Raw genomic sequence first — 20,270 nt, 5'->3', positions numbered from 1 at the left:
TCCCAATGCCTGCAACAGTGAGGGTCAGACCAAGCCAAAGTCAAGAGCCTGGAACTCCACAGGTCGCCCTGTGGCAGCAGAAAGCCCAAGCCTCCAAGTCGTCCTCTGCCACCTCTCAGGAAGCGAGGCTGCCCGTGTCCTGACCCACTGCGCCACCACTTCCACACCTTTATTTTTGACTTTGGGCTAGTTTACTTTGAAGGTCATTTTAAAAACAAAGATATAGACAATATGAGAAGACATTGCATGGAACACACTCATCAAAAATCCATGGTGATTAAAAAATATCAAGATGAGGAAGACACATTCTTTTAACTCCAGAAATATCTTGTAGTCCTGAAGGTTCTGATGCTACCAGAAAGGGAGAAAAGCATGGTGATTGAAGCTGCCTCTTAGTCACGTAAATCAACAGTAGCAACCAAATTTTTTGTTTCTTCCTGCTAAGTCAGTTTCTATATTCAAATTGCTCCCTATCTTTTTAAAAGATTCAGATGAGGCCGGCGCCACAGCTCACTAGGCTAATCCTCCGCCTGTGGCGCCGGCACACCGGGTTCTAGTCCTGGGAGACCAGGAGAAGCACCTGGCTCTTGGCTTCGGATCAGCGTGGTGCGCTAGCCGCAGCGGCCATTGTGGGGTGAACCAATGGAAAGGAAGTCTCTCTGTCTACTCTGCCTGACAAAAAAAAAAAAAAAAAAAAAAAAAAGATTCAGACACTAGAAATTCAGTGGGATTTGGTGGTTTTCCTTTGCAAGCACAGCACGGCCCTGTAGTAAGATAGGCACAACTGGCTGATCAAGGCAGGCACAGACTGGCAAAGACTATGGCTCTACCTTCCATCCTGATGATGCTCCTGCATTAACCTTCTCACTTCCTGCTGTCTTCTCTACGCTGTCTAGACTGTACTCAGAAGCAGGCCATCGCCGCCGCCTGCATGTCTCTCCAGCACCTGCTCTGGCCCTGTGGCAGGCCTGCAAGGCACGGTTCCAGACACCAGCCCACACCCAAGCCGCTCCTTCCTAAGAGGGCCCATGTCTTTTAAAAGAAGATTGTTTGCTGGTTTAATTGAAAGAGAGTGACAGAGAGACAGAGAGACAGAGAGACAGAGAGAGAGAGAGAGAGAGATAGCTTCCATCTGCTGGTTCATTCCCCAAATGCCCACAACAGCCCGGACTAGCAGTCGGAAGTCAGGACTCAGAACTCCATCTGGGTCTCCCATGAAGACGGCAAGAACCCAAGTACTGGGGTCATCATCTGTTTCCTTCCAGGACGCAATAACAGAAAGGTGGACTGGAAACACAGTAGTGGGGACTTGAATGAGCGCTCTGATATGGGATGCTGGCATCGCCAAGTGGCGGCCTAACCTGCTGTGCCAATGCCGGCCCCACTGGCTATTTCAACGGTCACAATAACACCGTGAAGTAGATACGACTACTGCTGCCTCTATTGGTTACTGAAACAGAAACAGGCACATAAAGGTTGAACGTGTGCCAAGGTCATGCTGCTCATGCACAGCAAAATGAGACTCCACCAGCCTGGCTTCAGAGCCACCATTGTCAGACACTCATTCTCACGTCAGACACTCATTCTCACGTCAGACACTCATTCTCACGTCAGACACTCATTCTCACACGCATTACATGAACACATCTATACGTACTTACTAAAAATACTAAGCAGCACCGACACTTGGAATAACAGGTCTACTAAAAATATTTAGACTTTTGGGGCTGCTACTGTGTAGTGAGCTAAGCTGCCACCTGCAACACCAGGAGCCCACATGAGCAGTGGTTCAACTCCCAGCTGCCCTACTTGCAACCCAGCCTCCTACTAACAGGCCTGGGGAAGCAGTGGAAGGCGGACCAAGTACATGGATTCCTGCCATCCATGAGGGAGATACAGAGAGCTCTGGGCTACTGGCTTCAGCCTGACCCAGCTCAGGCTGTTGTGCCCATTTGGGAAGTAAACTAGCAAATGGAAGCCATGCACACTTTCCCTCTCTTTCAGATAAATAAAACAACCTTTAAAATAAATTAGAGGGGCTGGTGTTGCAGTGTAGCAGGTAAGTGAGGCTGCCACTCCACATGGGTGCCAGTTCGAGTTCCAGCTACTCTACTTCTAATCCAGCTCCTTGCTAATGTGTCTGGGCCCCTACACCCACGTGGGAGACCCGAAATAAGCTCCTGGCTCCTGGCTGCAGACTGGCCCAGCTCTAGTCATTGTGGCCCTCTGGAATGTGAACCAGTGGATGGAAGACTTCTCTCTCTCCCTTTGTCTCTTTTAAATAAATACATGAATAAATATTTTTTAAGAAATTAGAGTTTCAGGCTCTTAGATGAAGTGTGGGAATGGGGCTGGCATGGCGGCACAGCAGGCAAGGCTGCCACCTGCAATGCTGAATCTCACGGCAGCACCAGTCTGAGTCTCAGCTGTTCAACTTCTGATCCAGCTCCCTGCTAAAGGACCTGGAAAACCAGCAGAGGATGGCCCAAGTGCTTGGGTCCCTGCACCCATGTGGATGGAGTTCCAGGCTCCTGGCTTCAGCCTGGCCCAGCCCCAGTTGTTGTAGCCATTTGGGGAGTGAACCAGCAGACTCTGTCTCTCCCTCTCTCTCCCTCTCTCACTGTAACTCTGCCTTTCAAATAAATAAAATGAATCTTAACAAAAAAAAAATAATAATGATGTGGGAAGCACAACTGAATGTAACACATTATATAAAACTTAACACGATATGCACACTCCCATTTCCTTTCCTGATCTCAAACTTGACACTGAGTAACAGGACTGCACCCACACTGACCCACCTCCATGCTGTTTGTCTCTTGGGCCCTGGCTGGAAGCCGCCGACTCCTTGTGGGCCTCCTGGCCCTGGTGCATCTGTGACTCCTGCAGTCTGGCCTGGGCCTCCTTTTCCTCCTGCTGCTTCTTGTCTTCGCAGGCTCTGGTGATCTCCTGCCCCAAGTTCACCAGGAGGTCACGCATTTCCTGCAGGGCTTGCTCAGCCTCAGCCTGGTTCTCTGCTGTAGGGTAGCCGCTCTGCCACAGGGACAGAGACACAGCTTAGTGCTCGTTCCCTACTAATGACCTGGAAAAAGCAGTGGAGGACAGCCCAAGTGTTTGGGCCTCAGCCTCCCATATGGGAGGCCCAGATGAAGCTGGCTTCAGCCTGGCCCAGAACTGGCTGCTGGCCATTGCAGCCATATGGGGAATCTGTCTCTAACTCTGACTTTTAAATAAAGTAAATAAATCTTAAAAATAAATAAAGTTTGTGACAATGTGCTAGATAAAAGTGATAATGCTTTAATTTGCACTGCATATATTAATGCTTGTTTTGGACTTATTTTCACATTTAATAGGCACTTACATATATAACTTTGCTTTTCAAAGCTGCATGTCCTGTCCTTTGATGGAAACAATAAGTGAATGTGACTTATTTAATATTTCCCATAAACTTTAAGAACTCCGTATCAAGGACATTAATTCATGGTCTACTACCTATGTTACAGATGTTATTTCCCTCCTGGCTCCTGGCTTTGGCCTGGCCCAGCCCTGGCCATTGCAGCCATCTGAGGAGTAAACCAGCAGATGAAGATCTCTCTCTGTTTCTCTTTCTTGCTCTCTAACTCTGCCTTACAAATAAATAATCTTAAAAAACAAACTGCTTGTAAGGTTTGGCATTTCAAAGGAGAAACCCAGAAGCATTCTGACCCTCCCTTACCTCCGAGGAGGCCCGAATGATGCCAGAGACGAGGCTGCACAGCTGGTTGCCTCGGGTCCGGAAGGCGGCCAGGTCGACGTTGGGCAGGTCCCTGTGCTGGTCCGAGGCGTCCAGCTGCTGGCTGAGCTGCAGCACCTCCTCCTGCAGGGAGTAGAGGCTGCGCAGGCGGACCTGGCCCTCCTCCCTCCACAGCCGCTCCTGCTCCACCTGCCTCAGCCGCTGCTGCTCTGCCTCCCGCAGCTTCAGGTTCAGGATCTACAGGCAGGGACACGGGGTCACTCTCTCTGACGGGCTCCTGGCCTTGCTCTTTCTCCCTCTCTCAACGCCTGCGACGGCGGGCTCAGACAGGACAAGGATTGCCCATGGTCCCTCCCACAGGCACGACACGGGCCAGGCCCTCCCTGCTGACCACCCGCCAGAGCCCGACCCTTCACCGAGACACCATGCGCACTCCCCTGGCTCGCACCTTGGCTCTGTGCCGATGCTCAGCTTTTAGCTTCTCCTGGTGCCCCAGGGCTTCTCTGGCGCTGAGTGGAAAGCAGCAGAGAGGGGTCAGGGACGCTTCTAGGCGCTGCTTGGCGTCCCCCGAGGCCTCCTGCCCGGGTCACATCGTCCTCTCTCCAAGGGCGCTCATCCTGGCAGGCTGGAGGCTTCCCCACTTTATCTCGGTATTAAGGACACAGAAGGAGAGCAGCTCCAGCTGCTCCCACTCAGGCAGACTCACCTCTTCTCGATCACTTCCCGTAAGTCCTGGAACTCCTTGTGCTGCTTCAGCTCCTTCCGCTCGTCAAAGCGCTTCAGCTGCTCACAGGCCATCTCCGAGAGGGCGCGCACCCTCCTCTCTTGCTCCTCCTGCCACTGCCGCAGGCCCTCCTGCAAGGGAACGGCACCCACCGTGCTCCAAGCGTTCTGCCGCACCTTCCCCACCCTGCCGCGGGTCCTTAGGGCACAGAAGCATCCGCTCACTTCCCAGAGCGCCGACAGCCCTCCCTCTGCAGAGCTGCTCTGGAAAGCTCTCCCACTCTGGCCACACAGTTAATGTCACTCGAGTATGAGCTGGGAGTGGACAGGGTACGTGGCAACACAGAAAAACAGCCATATGTACACTTTTTTTTTTTTTTTAAGATTTATTTATTAGAGGTCTTCCATCCGCTGGTTCACTCCCCAGATGGCTGCAACGGCCAGAGCTGTGCTGATCCGAAGCCAGGTCTTCCGGGTCTCCCATGTGGGTACAGGGGCCCAAGGACTTGGGCCATCTTCTACTGCTTTCCCAGGCCATAGATCAGAGCTGGATTGGAAGTGGAGCAGCTGGGACTCGAACCAGTGACCAAATGGGATGCTGGCGCTGCAGGCAGCGGCTTTACCAGCTACACCACAGCACTGGCCCCCATACAAACACTGTTAAGGTTCCATTCTGTGCGCTCTGACAAGGGTTCCACATAATCTAGATATCCTTATTCTCATGCCACAAACTAGCTATGCAAATTGTTTTACTCCTTTCCTCGCATTATTATCTCCATCTACACTTTCTCCCGCACCCCCACTAAGGAAAATCCCTTTCCTTACTGCACAGGGAAAAAAATACCTAAGGGAATCAGATATTTCATTGGAGCTCTCTTATGGTTTTTAGGGCAATAAAACATTTTTAGAAAACTTTTTTTGGGCCAGCACTGTGGCAAAGCAGGTTAAGCCACTGCCTATGATGCTGGCAATCATATAAGCTGGTTCGAGTCTCAGTTGCTCCACTTCTGACCCAGTTCCCTGCTAATGTGCCTGGAAAAGCAGCAGAAGATGGACCAAGTGCCTGGTTGCCTGCATCCACGTGTTAGACCTGGATAGAGCTCAGGCTGCTGTCTTTGGTCTGGCCTAACCATGGCCATTACAGCCATCTGGAGAGTGAACCAGCAGATGGAAGACCTCTCTCTCTCTCTGTCATTCTGCCTTTCAAATAAATAAATAAATCTTTTTAAAAATAAAAATAATAAAAGTATCAGAGAGGGAGAGACAGACAGACAGACCTTCCATCTACTGGTTCACTCCCCACATGGCTGTAACAGACAGAACTGGGCCACGCTGAAGCCAGGAGACTGGAATTTCATCCAGGTCTCCCGTGTTGGCTGCAGAGGTTCAAATACTTGAGCCATCATGAGCTGCCTTCCCAGGCACACAGGCAGGAAGCCAACAGGCAGGGGAACAGCAGGGACTTGAACGAGCACTCGGATATGAGACACCTGCTCACAAGCAGCAGCCACTACGCACAGTGCCAGCCTCTAATATGACGTTTTAAAACATTGTGAAATCCATGCATAGTTTTTGTTTTCTTTTTTAAGATTTGGAGTTGTGTTTTTTGGTTTTTTTTTTTGTTTTTTTTTTTGTTTTTTTTTTTTTTTAAGATTTATGTTACAGAGGTAGAAACAGAGATAGAGAGAGATCTTCCATCCTCTGGTTCACTCCCCGAATGGCTGCAATGGCTGGAGCAGGGCCAATCTGAAGCCAGGAGCTTCTTTGGGGTCTCCCACGTGGGTGCAGGGGCTCAAGGACTTGGACCACCCTCTGTTGCTTTCCCAGGAGCATTAGCAGGTACCTGGATTGGAAGTGGAGTAGCCGGGACTCGAACCAGCACCCATATGGGACATTGGCGCTGCAGGCTGGGGCTTTAATATGCTGTGTCACTGCACCAGTCCAATGTGACATTTTACCTATCAAAATTTAAAGTAATACAAATCCTTTGATACTAATTTCACTTTAGGAATTTATCCTGAATGAATGCAAAGATATGCATACAAAGATATTCACTGCCTCCCTGCTAACAGTAATAAACTCACAACAAAGTATCTGGGGAATGATGAAATGCATCACAGTACAGTCGTGCTGCAGAACACCGTGCAGCCCTTCAAGAAGAGGAGACGCTGTCCTGCGTCAGGGATACACGCCAAAGCATCCTGCTGGGGCGGGACTGTGGCACCAGAGGTGCAGCTGCCACCTGTGATGCTGCTATCTCCTAAGAGCACCAGTTCATGTCCAGGCTGCTCCCTATAAACGAGCTTGGGAAAGCAGCAGAAGATGGCCAAGTGTCTGGGTCCCTGCACCCATGTGGGAGACCTGGGGGAAGCTCCCGGCTCCTGGCTTCAGCCTGGCCCAGCCTGGGCTCTTGTGACCATTGGTGGAGTAAACCAGTAGATGGGAGATCTCTTGATCTTTCTTCCTCTGACCCCCACTTCCCTAACTCTTTCAAATAAATAAATAAATAATCTTGGGGCCGGTGCTATGGTATAGCGGGTAAAGCCACCGCCTTCAGTGCCAGAATCCTATATGGGTGCTGGTTCGAGTCCCGGCTGCTCCTCTTCCCATCCAGCTCTCTGCCATGGCCTGGGAAAGCAGTGGAGGATGGCCCAAGGCCTTGGGCCCCTGCAACCGCCTGGGAGACCAGGAAGAAGCTCCTGGCTCCTGGCTTCGGATTGGCGCTGCTCCAGCCATTGTGGTCATCTGGGGAATGAACCAGTAGATGGAAGACCTCTCTCTATCTCTCTCTGCCTCTGCACTCTGTAACTCTGCCTTTCAAATAAATAAATATATCTTTACAAAAATATTTTGTTAACATATTATGACATTCTAGTTAAATTTACTTTAAGCTTCAAGCACAAGAAGGCAAACTGAACTCAAGCACAGTCCTCCGTGATGGCTAAAATGAGAATTGGGAAGGAAAAAGACAACCAGGGAGAGCAGGAGGGAGAGCATCAGCAGGAAAACGTGTCCACAGACTGGAAGATGGAAGCTGGTGCAGGAGCAGTGCGTGACAGAGCAAAGCTGAGCAAAGACACACACACACACACACACACACACACACACACGCATGTACACACAGACAAATACACAGAGGCAGACCATGCCTCAAGGGAGCTGAGAAGCCTAGGAAAGGCCAGGTCTGACAAAGTGGGCCTCATGGGGCTGAAAATGGAAAGATAAGCTAACAACAGTCAATTCTTGTCTACCCACCATCCTTAGACCAAAACAGGCAGCAGCCAAGCATTTCTGCTGTCATTTGTCGTTTGTTTTTTTAAGATTATATTTATTTGAAAGGCAGAGTGACAAAGAGACGGACAGAGAGGTTTCCCATTCACTGGTTCACTTCCCAAGTGGCAGCAACAGTCGAGACTGGGCCAGGCCGAAGCCAGGAGCCAGGAGCTTCCCCCAGGTCTCCCGGGTGGGTGCAGGGCCCAAGCACGTGGGTCATCCTCTGCTGCTTTCCCAGCTCTATTAGCAAGGAGCTGGATCAGAAGTGGAGCAGCTGCAACTCAAACCGGAGCCCATGCGGGATGCCGGTGTCACAGGCAGCGGCTTCTCCCCTGTGACACACAGAGGGCCCACACCTCGCTTTTTTTTTTTTGACAGGCAGAGTGGACAGTGAGAGAGAGAGACAGAGAGAAAGGTCTTCCTTTTTCCATTGGTTCACCCTCCAATGGCCGCTGTGGCCAGTGTGCTGTGGCCGGCACACTGCGCTGATCTGAAGCCAGGAGCCAGGTGCTTCCTCCTGGTCTCCCATGGGGTGCAGGGCCCAAGCACCTGGGCCATCCTCCACTGCCTTCCAGGGCCACAGCAGAGAGCTGGACTGGAAGAGGAGCAACCGGGACAGAATCCGGTGCCCCGACCGGGACTAGAACCCGGGGTGCTGGTGCTGCAGGCGGAGGATTAGCCTAGTGAGCCATGACACCAGCACACACCTCGCTTTTTAAAAAAGATTTATTTTCTCTGTTGTAGTAATTTCAAAACTAAATCTGCAAATGCTGACACCTGTCCTACCCCCTCCACTGTTCAACCTTGATGACTATCTTGACAAACAGAAATCGGCAAAGTTATGCCATCTGACTTCTGAGACTGGGTTAGAGAAGGCAATCCATGAGTACCTGGCACAGTTGTTCACACAGTGCTTGTGGGCTCACATCTCGTATCAGAGCGCTTGGATTCAAGTTCCAGCTCCTGCTCTGTGCACGCGGAGAGGCAGCAGGTGATGGCTCAAGTACCTGGATCCCTGCCAACCTGGATTGAGTTCTGGGACCCTGGATTCAGGCTGGCCCAGCCCTAGCTATTGTCAGCAGCTGGGGAGTGCGTCAGCGGGTATGAGATCTCTTTCTTCCTCTGTCTCTCTGCTTTTCAAAGAGGGGGAGCGGAGGAAGGAGGGACATGCAACTCTGCCGGCTTCTCTTCAATGCTTGCTCCTGGAACTGACCACCATGGTTTGATGAAGCCCTGCCTACATGGGCACAGGGCAGGTGTTTCAGCTAACAGATAATCTTAGTTACCAGACAAGAGAATACGGAAAACACTGACACGAGTCCAGGCTCAGCCACTGAAGCCACAAGAAACCACCACAAAGAAGCTCTTACCTGGGGCCAGTTTTGTAGTGCAGTGGGTTAACCCACAGCTTCTAACACTGGCATCCCACATCAACTGCCAGTTCAATGCCAGCTGCTACACTTCCAGTCCAGCTTCCTGCTAATGAGCCTGGGAAGGCTCAAGTACTTGCATTGCTGTCATTCATGTGAGAGACCTGGATGGAGTCCCTGGCTGTGCGGCCATTTGTGGAGTAAACCAGAGGACAGACAACCTCCGTCCTCCCTGTCACTCCCGCTGCTTTCCCTGGACATGAGCAAGGAGCTGGTTCAGAAGCTGAACAACTGAGACTTGACCAGCACTTCCGAATGGGATGTCATGTGATAGTGGTGTTACAGTGGCGGCTTAACTCGCCACACTACAACGCTGGCCCTAATAAATAAACCCTAAAAAAAAAAAAGAAGGGAGCATAACAGACTTACTTCATAAACTCCTGGTTTCCAAGAAATTTTTACAAAATCATGCATTGTTTTTTAATTTTTAAAAAAGGCAAGTTAATTAAAATAGCACCTTTTCCAAGAGACTGTTAATTTATCATCTTCACAGTATAACCTTTAAATGAAAACTCCAAGATTTGAAAATGGTCAATAGAAGCCAGGAAAGCTACTCATTTTTCCCAAAGCCATGCAAAATGGAAGCACCAGGATTTGAAACCAGATCTGACTTCTGCATGCTTGCACTTGACCTCTACATTATACTACCCCCTGCGTCGGAGCAAGGAGCGCTGCAAGTTTGGGACACGAGATTAGGGCTCAGTGCCACCCCAAGCCCTGAGGCTTTCAGTGAAATGAGGCTCCCGGGGCCAAGTCTGCCCCACTTCCGGGGTCACTCACCGCTCCCTTCATTCTGTGCACCTGTTCGTACATTCGGATGCATCCTTCGACTTGGATCCCCCGGGAGGACTGAAGCGCTATACATTCTGGATGCTGGGACTCAGGTTTGTCCTGCAAAGATGGAGGTGGAAAAGAATTCAGCTTTTCAGCATCGTAAGCATGGTGTCATCTCTTCAAGACAAGAACCACATCCCAACTTACAAACCACCACCAATAACAACAACAAAATTACTAGGTGATCAGCACAGTGCTTTCCACGGCATTGACCTTGTTCTAATCGCTTTACTAAATTGATGCCCATTCCTCTGGGTGGTGTTTGCTCTGCTTGCCTGCTTGCCTGTTTCACTCTACCCAGCACATTTGCTGCCTTTCCTGTAAGCATCCATTTGTCTTGAGGTGCTCTGGACAGAACATGAGCCCAGGTCTGCAAACATCCCCACTGCTGGCCTCAGACGTTGGCCAGCCTGGTAAAGTGCTATTCTCCGGCACCCAGCATCTATTTAAAGAGGCACATGAGCCAAGCCAGGCCAGGTTCTTTATGGTTTCTGACGGAATCGCCTGGAAGGACTTGCTTCCTCTTCAGGGGATGCTAGTCTAAGGAGATGTGAGGCTGGGGCTCCCAGGAGCCACCAGGCCACCTACCTGGAAAGTTAAACCAAAAGTTAGGCAGAAATGAGAGCTGCCCAGGCAAAGCCCTGTGACTGGGTCACTGGATCAAGTCATAAAGAATGCCAAGTGTGCATCCTGGGAGGCAGCAGGTGATGGGTCAAGTACTTGGGTCTCTGCTGCCCACATTCTGAGTTATGGGTTCCTGGCTTCAGCCTGATTCAGCCTCAGCTGCTGCAGGAATTTGGGGAGTGAACCAGTAAATGGAAGGTGTCTCTCTGTCTCTCTGCCTTTTAAACAAATAAAAAATGAATAACTGAGAAAAAAAGAAAAGAAATAAGGCCAAGCAGAGACAAGCAGAACATAGATCTTCCAGATCTAATTGCAGATGTACTCCCAGACTTCCTGGCAATATTTATTTATTTAGAGAGGAAGAGAGAGAGAGAGAGGACAGAGAGGTCTTCCATCCGCTGGTTCACTTCTCAAATGGCTTCCAACACCCAGGTCTGGGCCAGGCCAAACCCAGGAACCAGGAACTCCATTCAGACCCACCACGTGGATGCAGGGGCCCAGCCACGTGGCCCGTCTTCCGCTGCCTCCCCATGCACATTAGCAGGGAGCTGGATCGGACGCAGAGCAGTCTGGACTGGAACCACAGCACTGACACGTGAGGCCAATAGCAAGCAGTGGCTTAATCCATTGTGCAATAATTTCTTCCCATCTCTCGTGCTACACAAACTACATTACTTAAACACAGAAATTTCAAAACAATAAATGGTGAAAGGAATGTGGACGTTGTCAGAATAAAATGGAAAAGCCAGATTGTGGCACACCCTGCTGAGCCACCGTCTGCACCATGAGCATCACAGGTTAGAGCACCCGTCCACTCCAGCACTGCCTGCTCTGCTGCTGCTTCCTTTTTTTTGAAAGGCAAAGTTAGAGAGAGGGAGGAAGGAAGTCTATCCACTGGTTCACTCCCCAGATGGCCTCAACGGCTGGAGTTGGGCAGGTCTAAAGCCAAGAGCCACTTCAGAGTCTCCTGCAAGGGTGCAGGGTCCCAAACACGTTCTTCCATCCGCTGGTCACCCCCCAGATGGCTGCATCTGCCAGGGCTGGGCCAGGCCAGAGCCAGGGGCTTCTCTCCAGTCTCCCATGTCGGGCAGCAGGGGCCTCTGCTTCCCCAGGCCATTAACAGGGAGCTGGATGGGAAGTGGAGCAGCCAGGACTTGAACCAGCAATCCTATGGGATGCCAGAGTCGCAGGTGGCAGCTTTCCCTGCTACACTACAACACTGACCCCAGTAAAGAAATCTTTTAATTTTTTTATGATTTATTTATCTGAAAGGCAAAGTTACAGACAGAGGGAGAGACAAAGAGATCTTCCACCCACTGGTTCATTCCCAATCCAAAGCGATGAGGGTGCAGGTGCCCAAGCACTTGGGCCATCTTCTACTGCATTCCCCAGCCATCAGCAGGGAGTTGGACTGGAAGTGGAGCAGCCAGGATTCGAACCGGCACCCATACGGGATGCCGGCTTAACCTACTACGCCACAGTGCTTGCCCTCCCAGTCAATCAATCTTTAAAAGCAATATTTTCATGTGCTTAGTTGCCATCTGCACTCATTAATTTCTCAGGTAAAATGGTCTGACCATATCTTTTGCCTGCTTTCATTTTCTTTTAATTTGTGTTTATTTGAATGGCAGAGAGAGAGAGAGAGCTCCCCTCCGCTGGTTCTCTCCCCAAATGCCACGACAGCTGGGGCTGGGCCAAGTGGAAGCCAGGCTCTGGGAGCTCAGTCGGGTCTTTCACACAGGAGTGACAGGGACTCAGCTACTTGAGGATCACCTGCTGCCCCTGAGTGTGCCCCAGCAGGAAACTGGACCAGGGGAGGAGCCAGGACTTCAGGCACTTGGATACGGGATGCAGGCATTCCACCTGTTGTCCCAATTGCTATCCCACTCCCCCCTAACCATTTCTGTTAAGAGCTCTTTATAAATCCTCCATGAAAAGAACCATGTACTCTTTTATAAAGTGAATGATCATCTCATAATGCCTTTTAAGGTTATTTATCACAGAGTGAGTTTCTATTTATCAGGAGTAACACTTCTCCACAGATGATATACTAATGGCCAATAAGCACATGAAAAGAAGCGCAACATCACTAATCACTAGGCAAGCGTAAGTCAAAACCATAGTGAAATTTTACATCATATTTACTACGATGATTTAAAAAGATAGGGAGGGAACAGCACTGTGGCACAGTAGGTTACGCGTCTCATATGGGCGCCAGTTCAAGTTCCGGCTGCTGCACTTCTGATACAGCTCCCTGCTAATGCACCCGGGAAAAGCAGCAGAGAACGGCCCAAGTGCTTGGGCCTCAGCATCCACATGGGAGACCCGAAAGAAACTTCTGGTTCCTAGCTTTAGACTGGTCCAGCACCAGCCATCGTGGCCATTTAGGGAATAAACCAGCAGACAGAAGATCTCCCTCTCTCTCTGTCTCTCCCTGAAATTCTGCCTTTCAAATAAAAAATAAACAAATCTCTAAAAAATAGAGGGGAAGGGTGAGGGGCTGGCACTGTGGCACAGGGAGTTAAGTTGCCTCCTGCAGCGCCAGCATCCCACATGGCGCCGGTTCAAGTCCCAGCTGCTCCACTCATGATCGGCTCCTGCTGACACGCCTGGGAGAGCAGCAGAGGCTGGCCCCAGAGCTTGGGTCCCTGCACCTAACACTGGAGACCTGAATGGAGTTCCGGCTCCTGGCTTGGGTCTGACCCAGCCCTGGATACTGTGGCTATTTGGGGAGCAAATCAATGGACAGAGATCTCTCTCTCTGTAACTCTGCCTTTCAACTAAATAATTAAAAAAAAAAAAAAAAAAAAAAAAAAAAAAAAAAAAAAGGAGAAGAAGAACACAAAACAACAAATGTTGCAAGAATATGGAGAGGGGTGGGGGTTTGGTGCAGGGGTGAAGGCAGCACCCAGAACTTCCTGAGTCCCACACTGGAGTGCCTGGGTGGGGGTGCTGACTTGGCCTCCAGATTCCAGCTTCTTGCTAACCTGCTTCCTGGGAGGCAGCAGGCGATAATTCAAGTATTTGGGTTCACGCCACTCAAGTGGGAGATACCGGCTGAGTTCAGGCTGCTGGCCTCCACCTGGCCCAGCCCTAGCTGTTGCAGGTATTTGGGAAGTGAACCAGCAGAAAGGAGACCTCTGTGTCTTTCAGCCTTTCAAGCAAATTAAAAAAAAAAAAAAAATGGAAAAACTGGAACCTTTGTGCACTGCTGGTGGGAAGGTCAAACAGTGCAGCAGCAGCTGCTGTGGAAAACAGTGTGGTGGTGACTTCTCAAGACACTGGGCAGAGGGGCTGGCACTGCAGTGCAGTGGGGTAAGCCAACGCCTGCAATGTCGGCATCATATTATGAGCACCGATTCATGTTCGTCACTCTACTTCTGATCCAGCTCTTCCTGCTAAGGGTCTGGGAAAAACAGCAGCAGATGGCCCAAGTGTCTGGACCCCTGCACCCATGTGGGAGACCCAGATGAAGCTCCTGGCTCCGGCCTGGCCCATCCCAGGTCACTGTGGCCATCTGGGGAGCAAACCAGAGGATGGCAGATATCTCTCTAACTCTTTCAAATAAATAAATCTTTCTTTAAAAAGTGATTTTCAAGACATATTGTCAAAAAAATTTAAAGAATAAAGTATCCAACAGTATATTCCACTACCATCATTAAAAAAATGAAGAATATATGCTTTTGTATATTTACAAATACACAAACTACCTCTAGAAATGTACAAAAAAAAGCACCAGAAGTAATAATGTAACTGTTTTTAAGTGAGAGAAACAAAGAAACAAAAGCAGGGACAAAAGAGGCAGCAATAAGGTGAAAGCACAGAACCGTGACAAGGTACATCTTAAGAGCAGGGGTCATTTTTATTCTAAGCCTTCCAGGAGCCACCAATAACCTTCATGAGGGAAAAAACCCAACTGCCCACAACGTCAATTACTATTCTTGGTGCTAACAATGGAGAGGCGGCTTTCTGTGTCTTCACAGTCCCTACAGGCGGCTGCAACGAGAAGCAACCATCACATCCCCAGGTCGTTTAATAACATCAACACCTCGACTGTGCGGCCACCACGCCCTGGTCCCAGGTTGGTCCGAACCTTACCTGGACCCCCTCTGGTGTCGTGGGGGAGGCTGAGGAGAAGGCAGAGCTTCTGACAGAAGACCTGGAAACGGACGGGGGTGGGTCTAGGGCTGAGGCGGGTCCAGAGGTGGGTGAAGTCTCAGAGCCAGGTGGGTTCTCTTGCGTGTGGGGTAGAACGTGATCGACCACCCATCCGGAGTAAGGAGACAGCTTGGGAAGAGACATACATTCTTCCAACACATCCTGCGAAGAGGAAGATGGTCAGGCCCAGCTCGCTTGTCAGCTGGCCAGTGCAATCCACGGCACGCCTTCCTGAAGGCCTAAGGGATAATAAATCCATACCAAAACTCGGAGTGATGGTATTATCAGTCAGAGATGAAAAGAAAGTTCAGTGCGTTCTCAACCCCGTCAAGCCCTGTCCAGCACGTAATGACCCTGGTCTGCTATCCTACGGAAAATCAGGCTGGACAACTAACAACAGAGCAGGGAGCTACACGGGGTAATTCTGGGTGTCACCTTGACTGGAGGAACACCTACAAACCTGGAAGGCTTTACTTAGGGTGTGTTTCTGAGGGTGTTTCCAAATGACACTAGCTTGTGAGTCCCGGTGAACCAGGTGGGAAGACCAGGCACTGGAGTGGGTAGGTACAGTGTGAAGACCTGGAGACAGTACATCCAGAGGGTGAACTGGTCTCTTGTTCTGAAAATGGGGATTGGCTTAACTCCCGCCTCGCACATCAGAACTCGACTTGTGGCCTTGGGACTTCGAGCTGTCACAGCAGTGGCCCCCTTGCTGGTACCAGGGCTTTCAGCCTTGAGCTGAGAGTTATCTCCTTGGCTTTCTGAAGTAGGACTGAGCCACGCCACCAGCAACCCAGGATCTCCAGGCTGCAAGCATGTCACTGACTTCCCAGCTGCCATACATGGGTGAGCCAATTCCCCTAAAAAGTCCCTGTTTTGTATAGCTATAGCCACATACACACACACAGGACTTGCTAATAGAACATTCACTGATAGATGAACAACACACAAATCTGAAAGCAATCTAAAGCGCTGGGGTAGATTAGAGCACAGTCAATGGAATACCAGTCATTTAGCAACACTGATAATGAGGGTGGGGAACTGCTGGGCAGGACGCCTGCATCTCGTTATCTCACAGTGGAGTATCTGGGTTTGGTTCCTGGCTCCAGCTCCTGACACCAGCTTCCTGCTAATGTACAGACCCTGGGAGTGGTCAGCAGTGGTGGCTCAAGTAATTGGATTCCTGCCACCCAAGTGGGAGACATGGATTAAATTCCCAGCTCCTTCCTAGGCTTCAGCCTCAGCCCAGCCATCATAGGCATTTGGGGAGTAAGCCAATGAATGGACAATTTCTGTCTCTCACGTTTAAAAAAGTTTTAATAAAAAATATTGAATCCTATTTAATATACTTGAGATTAAAAAAAAAAGCTTTTTAAAGATTTATTTGAAAGTAAGAGTTACAAAGAGAGAGGGAGACAGAGAAGGAGGAGAAAGAGAAAAGAGATCTTCCATCCGTTGGTTCACTCCCCAGAAGACTAAAATGGCCTGATATGGGCCAACCCAAAGCCAGGAGCCAGGAGCCTCTTCCAGGTCTCCCACATAGGTGTCAGGGGTCCAAGCACTTGGGCTATATTCTGCTGCTTATCCCAGCCCATGGGCAGGAACCCAGATTAGAAGTGGAGCAGCCAGGGCCACACTGTGGTGTAGTGGGTAAAGCTGCCACCTGCAATGCCAGCATCCCACATGGGCGCCGGTTTGAGTCCTAGCTGCTCCACTTCCGATCCAGCTCTCTGCCATGGTCTGGAAAAGCAGCAGTAGATGATCCAAGTCCTTGGGCCCCTGCATCTGTGTGGGAAGACCCGAAGGAAGCTCCTGGCTCCTGGCTCCTGGCTCCAGATCAGCGCAGCTCTGGCTGTTGCGGCCAATTAAGGAGTGAACCAACGAATAAAAGACCTCTCTCTCTGCTTCTCCTTCTCTCTCTGTGTAACTCTTGACTTTCAAATAAATAAATAAATCTTAAAAAAAGAAAAGAAGTGGAACAGCCCAGACTTGAACTGGTGCCCACATGGGATGCCGGTGTCAGAGGTCTTACCCACTATGCCACAATGCTGGACCCCCAAAATAGTTTAAATCCAATATGATTACAACTATGCAAAATAAAAACAAATGCCTCAGGACTGGGGCTGTAGTGTAGAAGGCTAAGCTTCTACCTACAGTGCTGGCATCCCATACAGTGCCAGTCCTGGCTGCTCCACTTCCAATCCAGCTCCCTGCTAATGAGCCTGGGAAAGTAGCAGAGGAGAGCTCAAGTAATTGGGGCCCTGCACTCATGTGGAAGACCTGGGAGAGGCTCCTGGATTCAGCCTGGCCCAGCCCCAGCTGTTGTGGCCAACTGGGGAGTAACCAGAGCCGGGAAAACCCAAAGCCAGAAACCAGGAGTTTCTTCTGGGTCTTCCACATGGGTGGCAGGGACCTAAACCCTTGGGTCATCTTTGGCTGCTTTCCCAGGTGCATAAACAGGGAGCTGGATCAGAAGTGGAGCAGCTGGGCAGATATATATATATATATATATATATATATATATATAAACACACACATACATACATTTATACATCTCTTTTTAAGATTTATTTATTTGAAAGGCAGAGTTATAGACAGCAGAGAGAGAGACATTGTGGGGGGAGGGAGAGGTCTTCCACCCTCTGGTTCACTTCCCAGATGGCCTGAACGGCCAGAGATGTGCCGATCCGAAGCCAAGAGTCAGGAGTCTCTTCTAGGCCTCCCACGCAGGTGCAGGGCCTAAGGTTTTGGGCCATCCTCCACTGCCCTCCCAGGCCACAGAAGAGAGCTAGACTAGAAGTGGAGCAGCTGGGACTCGAACTGGCGCCCATATGAGATGGCAGCTTTACCTGCTACACCACAGCACCAGCCCCAATATATACCTTTTTATTTTCCCAAAAAGATTTATTTATTTATTTGAAAGGCAGAGTTACAGAGAGGCAGAGGCAGAGAAAGAGAGGTCTTCCATCCACTGGTTCACTCCCCAAATGGCTGCAACAGCTGGAGCTACGCTGATCCGAAGCCAGGAGCCAGGAGTTTCTTCCAGGTCTTCCATGCAGGTGCAGGAAGCATTTGGGCTTTTTTTTTTTTTTTTAAATATTTATTTATGTATTTGCAAGTCAGAGTTACACAAAGAGGAGAGGCAGAGAGAGACAGAGAGAGACAGAGAGAGAAAGGTCTTCATCTGCTGGTTCACTCCCCAAATGGCCACAATGGCCAGAGCTGGGATCATCCAAGGCCAGGAACCAGGAGCCTCTTCCGGGTCTCCCACATGGGTGCAGGCCTTGGGCCATCTTCTACTGCTTTCCCAGGCCAACGACATAGATAAAGTGGGATTTATAACAGGGACTATAACACAAGGCCCAGAGACTCTCCAGTACAAGTGTCGACAACTTGACCAGCTATACCAGTTAACTCTTTTTTTTTTTTTATTTTATTTTTTTGACAGGCAGAGTGGACAGTGAGAGAGAGAGAGAGACAGAGAGAAAGGTCTTCCTTTTGCTGTTGGTTCACCCTCCAATGGCCACCGCGGCCGGCACACCGCGCTGATCCGATGGCAGGAGCCAGGAGCCAGGTGCTTTTCCTGGTCTCCCATGGGGTGCAGGGCCCAAGCACCTGGGCCATCCTCCACTGCACTCCCTGGCCACAGCAGAGGGCTGGCCTGGAAGAGGGGCAACCGGGACAGAATCCGGCGCCCCGACTGGGACTAGAACCCGGTGTGCCGGCGCCGCTAGGCGGAGGATTAGCCTGTTGAGCCGCGGCGCCGGCTTACCAGTTAACTCTTGTGTGCACTGCTTCACACCAATCCTTACACCATTCAACCGTGGTTAAAGTACACAGCAAATTCTTGCTGGGGATTTTATTCGGGTCAGGAAATCGGCACTAATAGGAAATGTGGAGAAACAGGCTAACAGTGACCAAGAGCACTGAGCTTGGAGCCATTCCTCCCTAATTTGAATCTCCTCTGTATGCCACCAACCCGGGTACCCACAGGTGAGGTCACTCTCTCTGGCCTCAGCTTTTTATTTTTTTATTTTATTTATTTATTTATTTATTTATTTGACAGGCAGAGTGGACAGTGAGAGAGAGAGAGAGAGATAGGTCTTCCTTTGCCGTTGGTTCACCCTCCAATGGCCGCTGCGGCTGGTGCACTGCGGCCGGCGCACCGCGCTGATCTGAAGTCAGGAGCCAGGTGCTTATCCTGGTCTCCCATGGGGTGCAGGGCCCAAGCACCTGGGCCATCCTCCACTGTACTCCCGGGCCATAGCAGAGAACTGGATTGGAAGAGGGGCAACCGGGACAGAATCTGGCACCCCGACCGGGACTAGAACCCGGTGTGCCAGCGCCACAAGGCGGAGGATTAGCCTAGTGAGCCGCGGCCTCAGCTTCTTTACTTCTAAAGCGATAACAAAGGCTCCACCTCAAAAGGTTCTGGGAGGGGAAGTACCACACTTGAAGAACCTAGAACCACACCTGGCACATAGTAGGTACACAGCAACCACAAACCTTGTTTTGTCTAGATCAGGACGTCTCAAGCAGGGCCAAGCCTACTCCCTATGGACATCTGGCAGGAACTGGAGAGGCTTCAACGGCTACAACCTGATGGGTGCTACCAGCACCTAGTGGGAGGAGGCCAGAGATGCTACTCAACATGCTACAGTGCACACATCAGCAGCCCCCTCTCCCAACCCTAACAAAGAATTATCTAGAACAGTAGAACAGCCCAAAATATTAACAGTTAAGATACCAGCCAGATGCTCACTTCGCACATCAGAAGACCTGGATTTAAGCCCTGGCTCCAGGGACCGGTGCTGTGGTGCAGTGGGTTAAGCCACTGTCTGCAGTGCTGGCATCCCTGTGGGCGCCGGTTCAAGTCCCAGCTGTTTCACTACCAATCCAGCTCCCTGCTAATGTGCCTAGGAAAGTGGCAGAGGATGGCCCAGGGACTTGGAACCCTGCACCCAAATGGGAGACCCTGAAGAAGCTCCTGGCTTTGTCCTGGCCCAGCCCCAGCTGTTAAGACCATCTGGGGAGTGTATCAGTAAATGGAAGACCTCTTTGTCTCTCCGAACTCTGCCTTTCAAATAAATAAATCTTGGGGGGGGGGGTGCATCCTGGGAGACATCAAGTGATCCTCCCCCACCACGTGGTAGACCCTGATCGAGTTCCCAGCTCCCGGCTTTATGGTATTCTAAAAAGATTTATTTGACAGGCAGTAACAGAAACACAGACAGAAATAGCTCTTCCATCTGCTGGTTCACTCCCCAAACAGCCACAACAGCTGGGGCTGGGCCAGGCCAAAGCCAGGAGCCAGGATTTCCATCTAGGTCTCCCACGTGGGTTGCAGGACCCAAAAATTTGGGCCACCTTCCAGTTTCTTTCCCAAGTACATTAGCAGAGAACTCCAGAACTGGAACTAGCACTCCTATATGGGATGCCAGCACTGCATGCGAGCATGGCTTAACCCACTGTGCCACAACGCTGGCCCCGATTTT

General features: G+C 50.4%; 1 protein-coding gene across 4 annotated transcripts in view; it reads right to left on the bottom strand.

The window, feature by feature from the left end:
- Window positions 1–20,270, bottom strand: part of GLE1 (GLE1 RNA export mediator) — a 42,648-nt gene that overhangs the window by 16,694 nt on the left and 5,684 nt on the right. For 3 of the 4 annotated variants that reach the window (XR_016225682.1, XM_002722968.6, XM_070057625.2), the window contains 6 exons: window positions 14,716–14,937; window positions 9,940–10,050; window positions 4,440–4,588; window positions 4,182–4,242; window positions 3,716–3,970; window positions 2,802–3,033 (listed from right to left, as the gene is read on the bottom strand). Coding sequence is in view for 3 of the 4 variants with exons in the window: in XM_002722968.6 (XP_002723014.3) it covers window positions 2,802–3,033; window positions 3,716–3,970; window positions 4,182–4,242; window positions 4,440–4,588; window positions 9,940–10,050; window positions 14,716–14,937 (1,030 nt within the window). In the remaining variant the exon portion in view is untranslated. Of the gene's footprint in view, window positions 1–2,801; window positions 3,034–3,715; window positions 3,971–4,181; window positions 4,243–4,439; window positions 4,589–9,099; window positions 9,493–9,939; window positions 10,051–14,715; window positions 14,938–20,270 lie in introns of those variants that run through there. The other variant, XM_089320751.1, reaches the window with a different exon arrangement.

Source organism: Oryctolagus cuniculus, chromosome 1, assembly GCF_051225735.1.
Source record: "Oryctolagus cuniculus isolate XC-2025 breed Fujian yellow rabbit chromosome 1, ASM5122573v1, whole genome shotgun sequence".
Classification (NCBI taxonomy): domain Eukaryota; kingdom Metazoa; phylum Chordata; class Mammalia; order Lagomorpha; family Leporidae; genus Oryctolagus; species Oryctolagus cuniculus.
The sequence above is the reverse complement of the archived record's forward strand: the minus strand, read 5'-3'. Positions and strand labels throughout refer to the sequence as shown.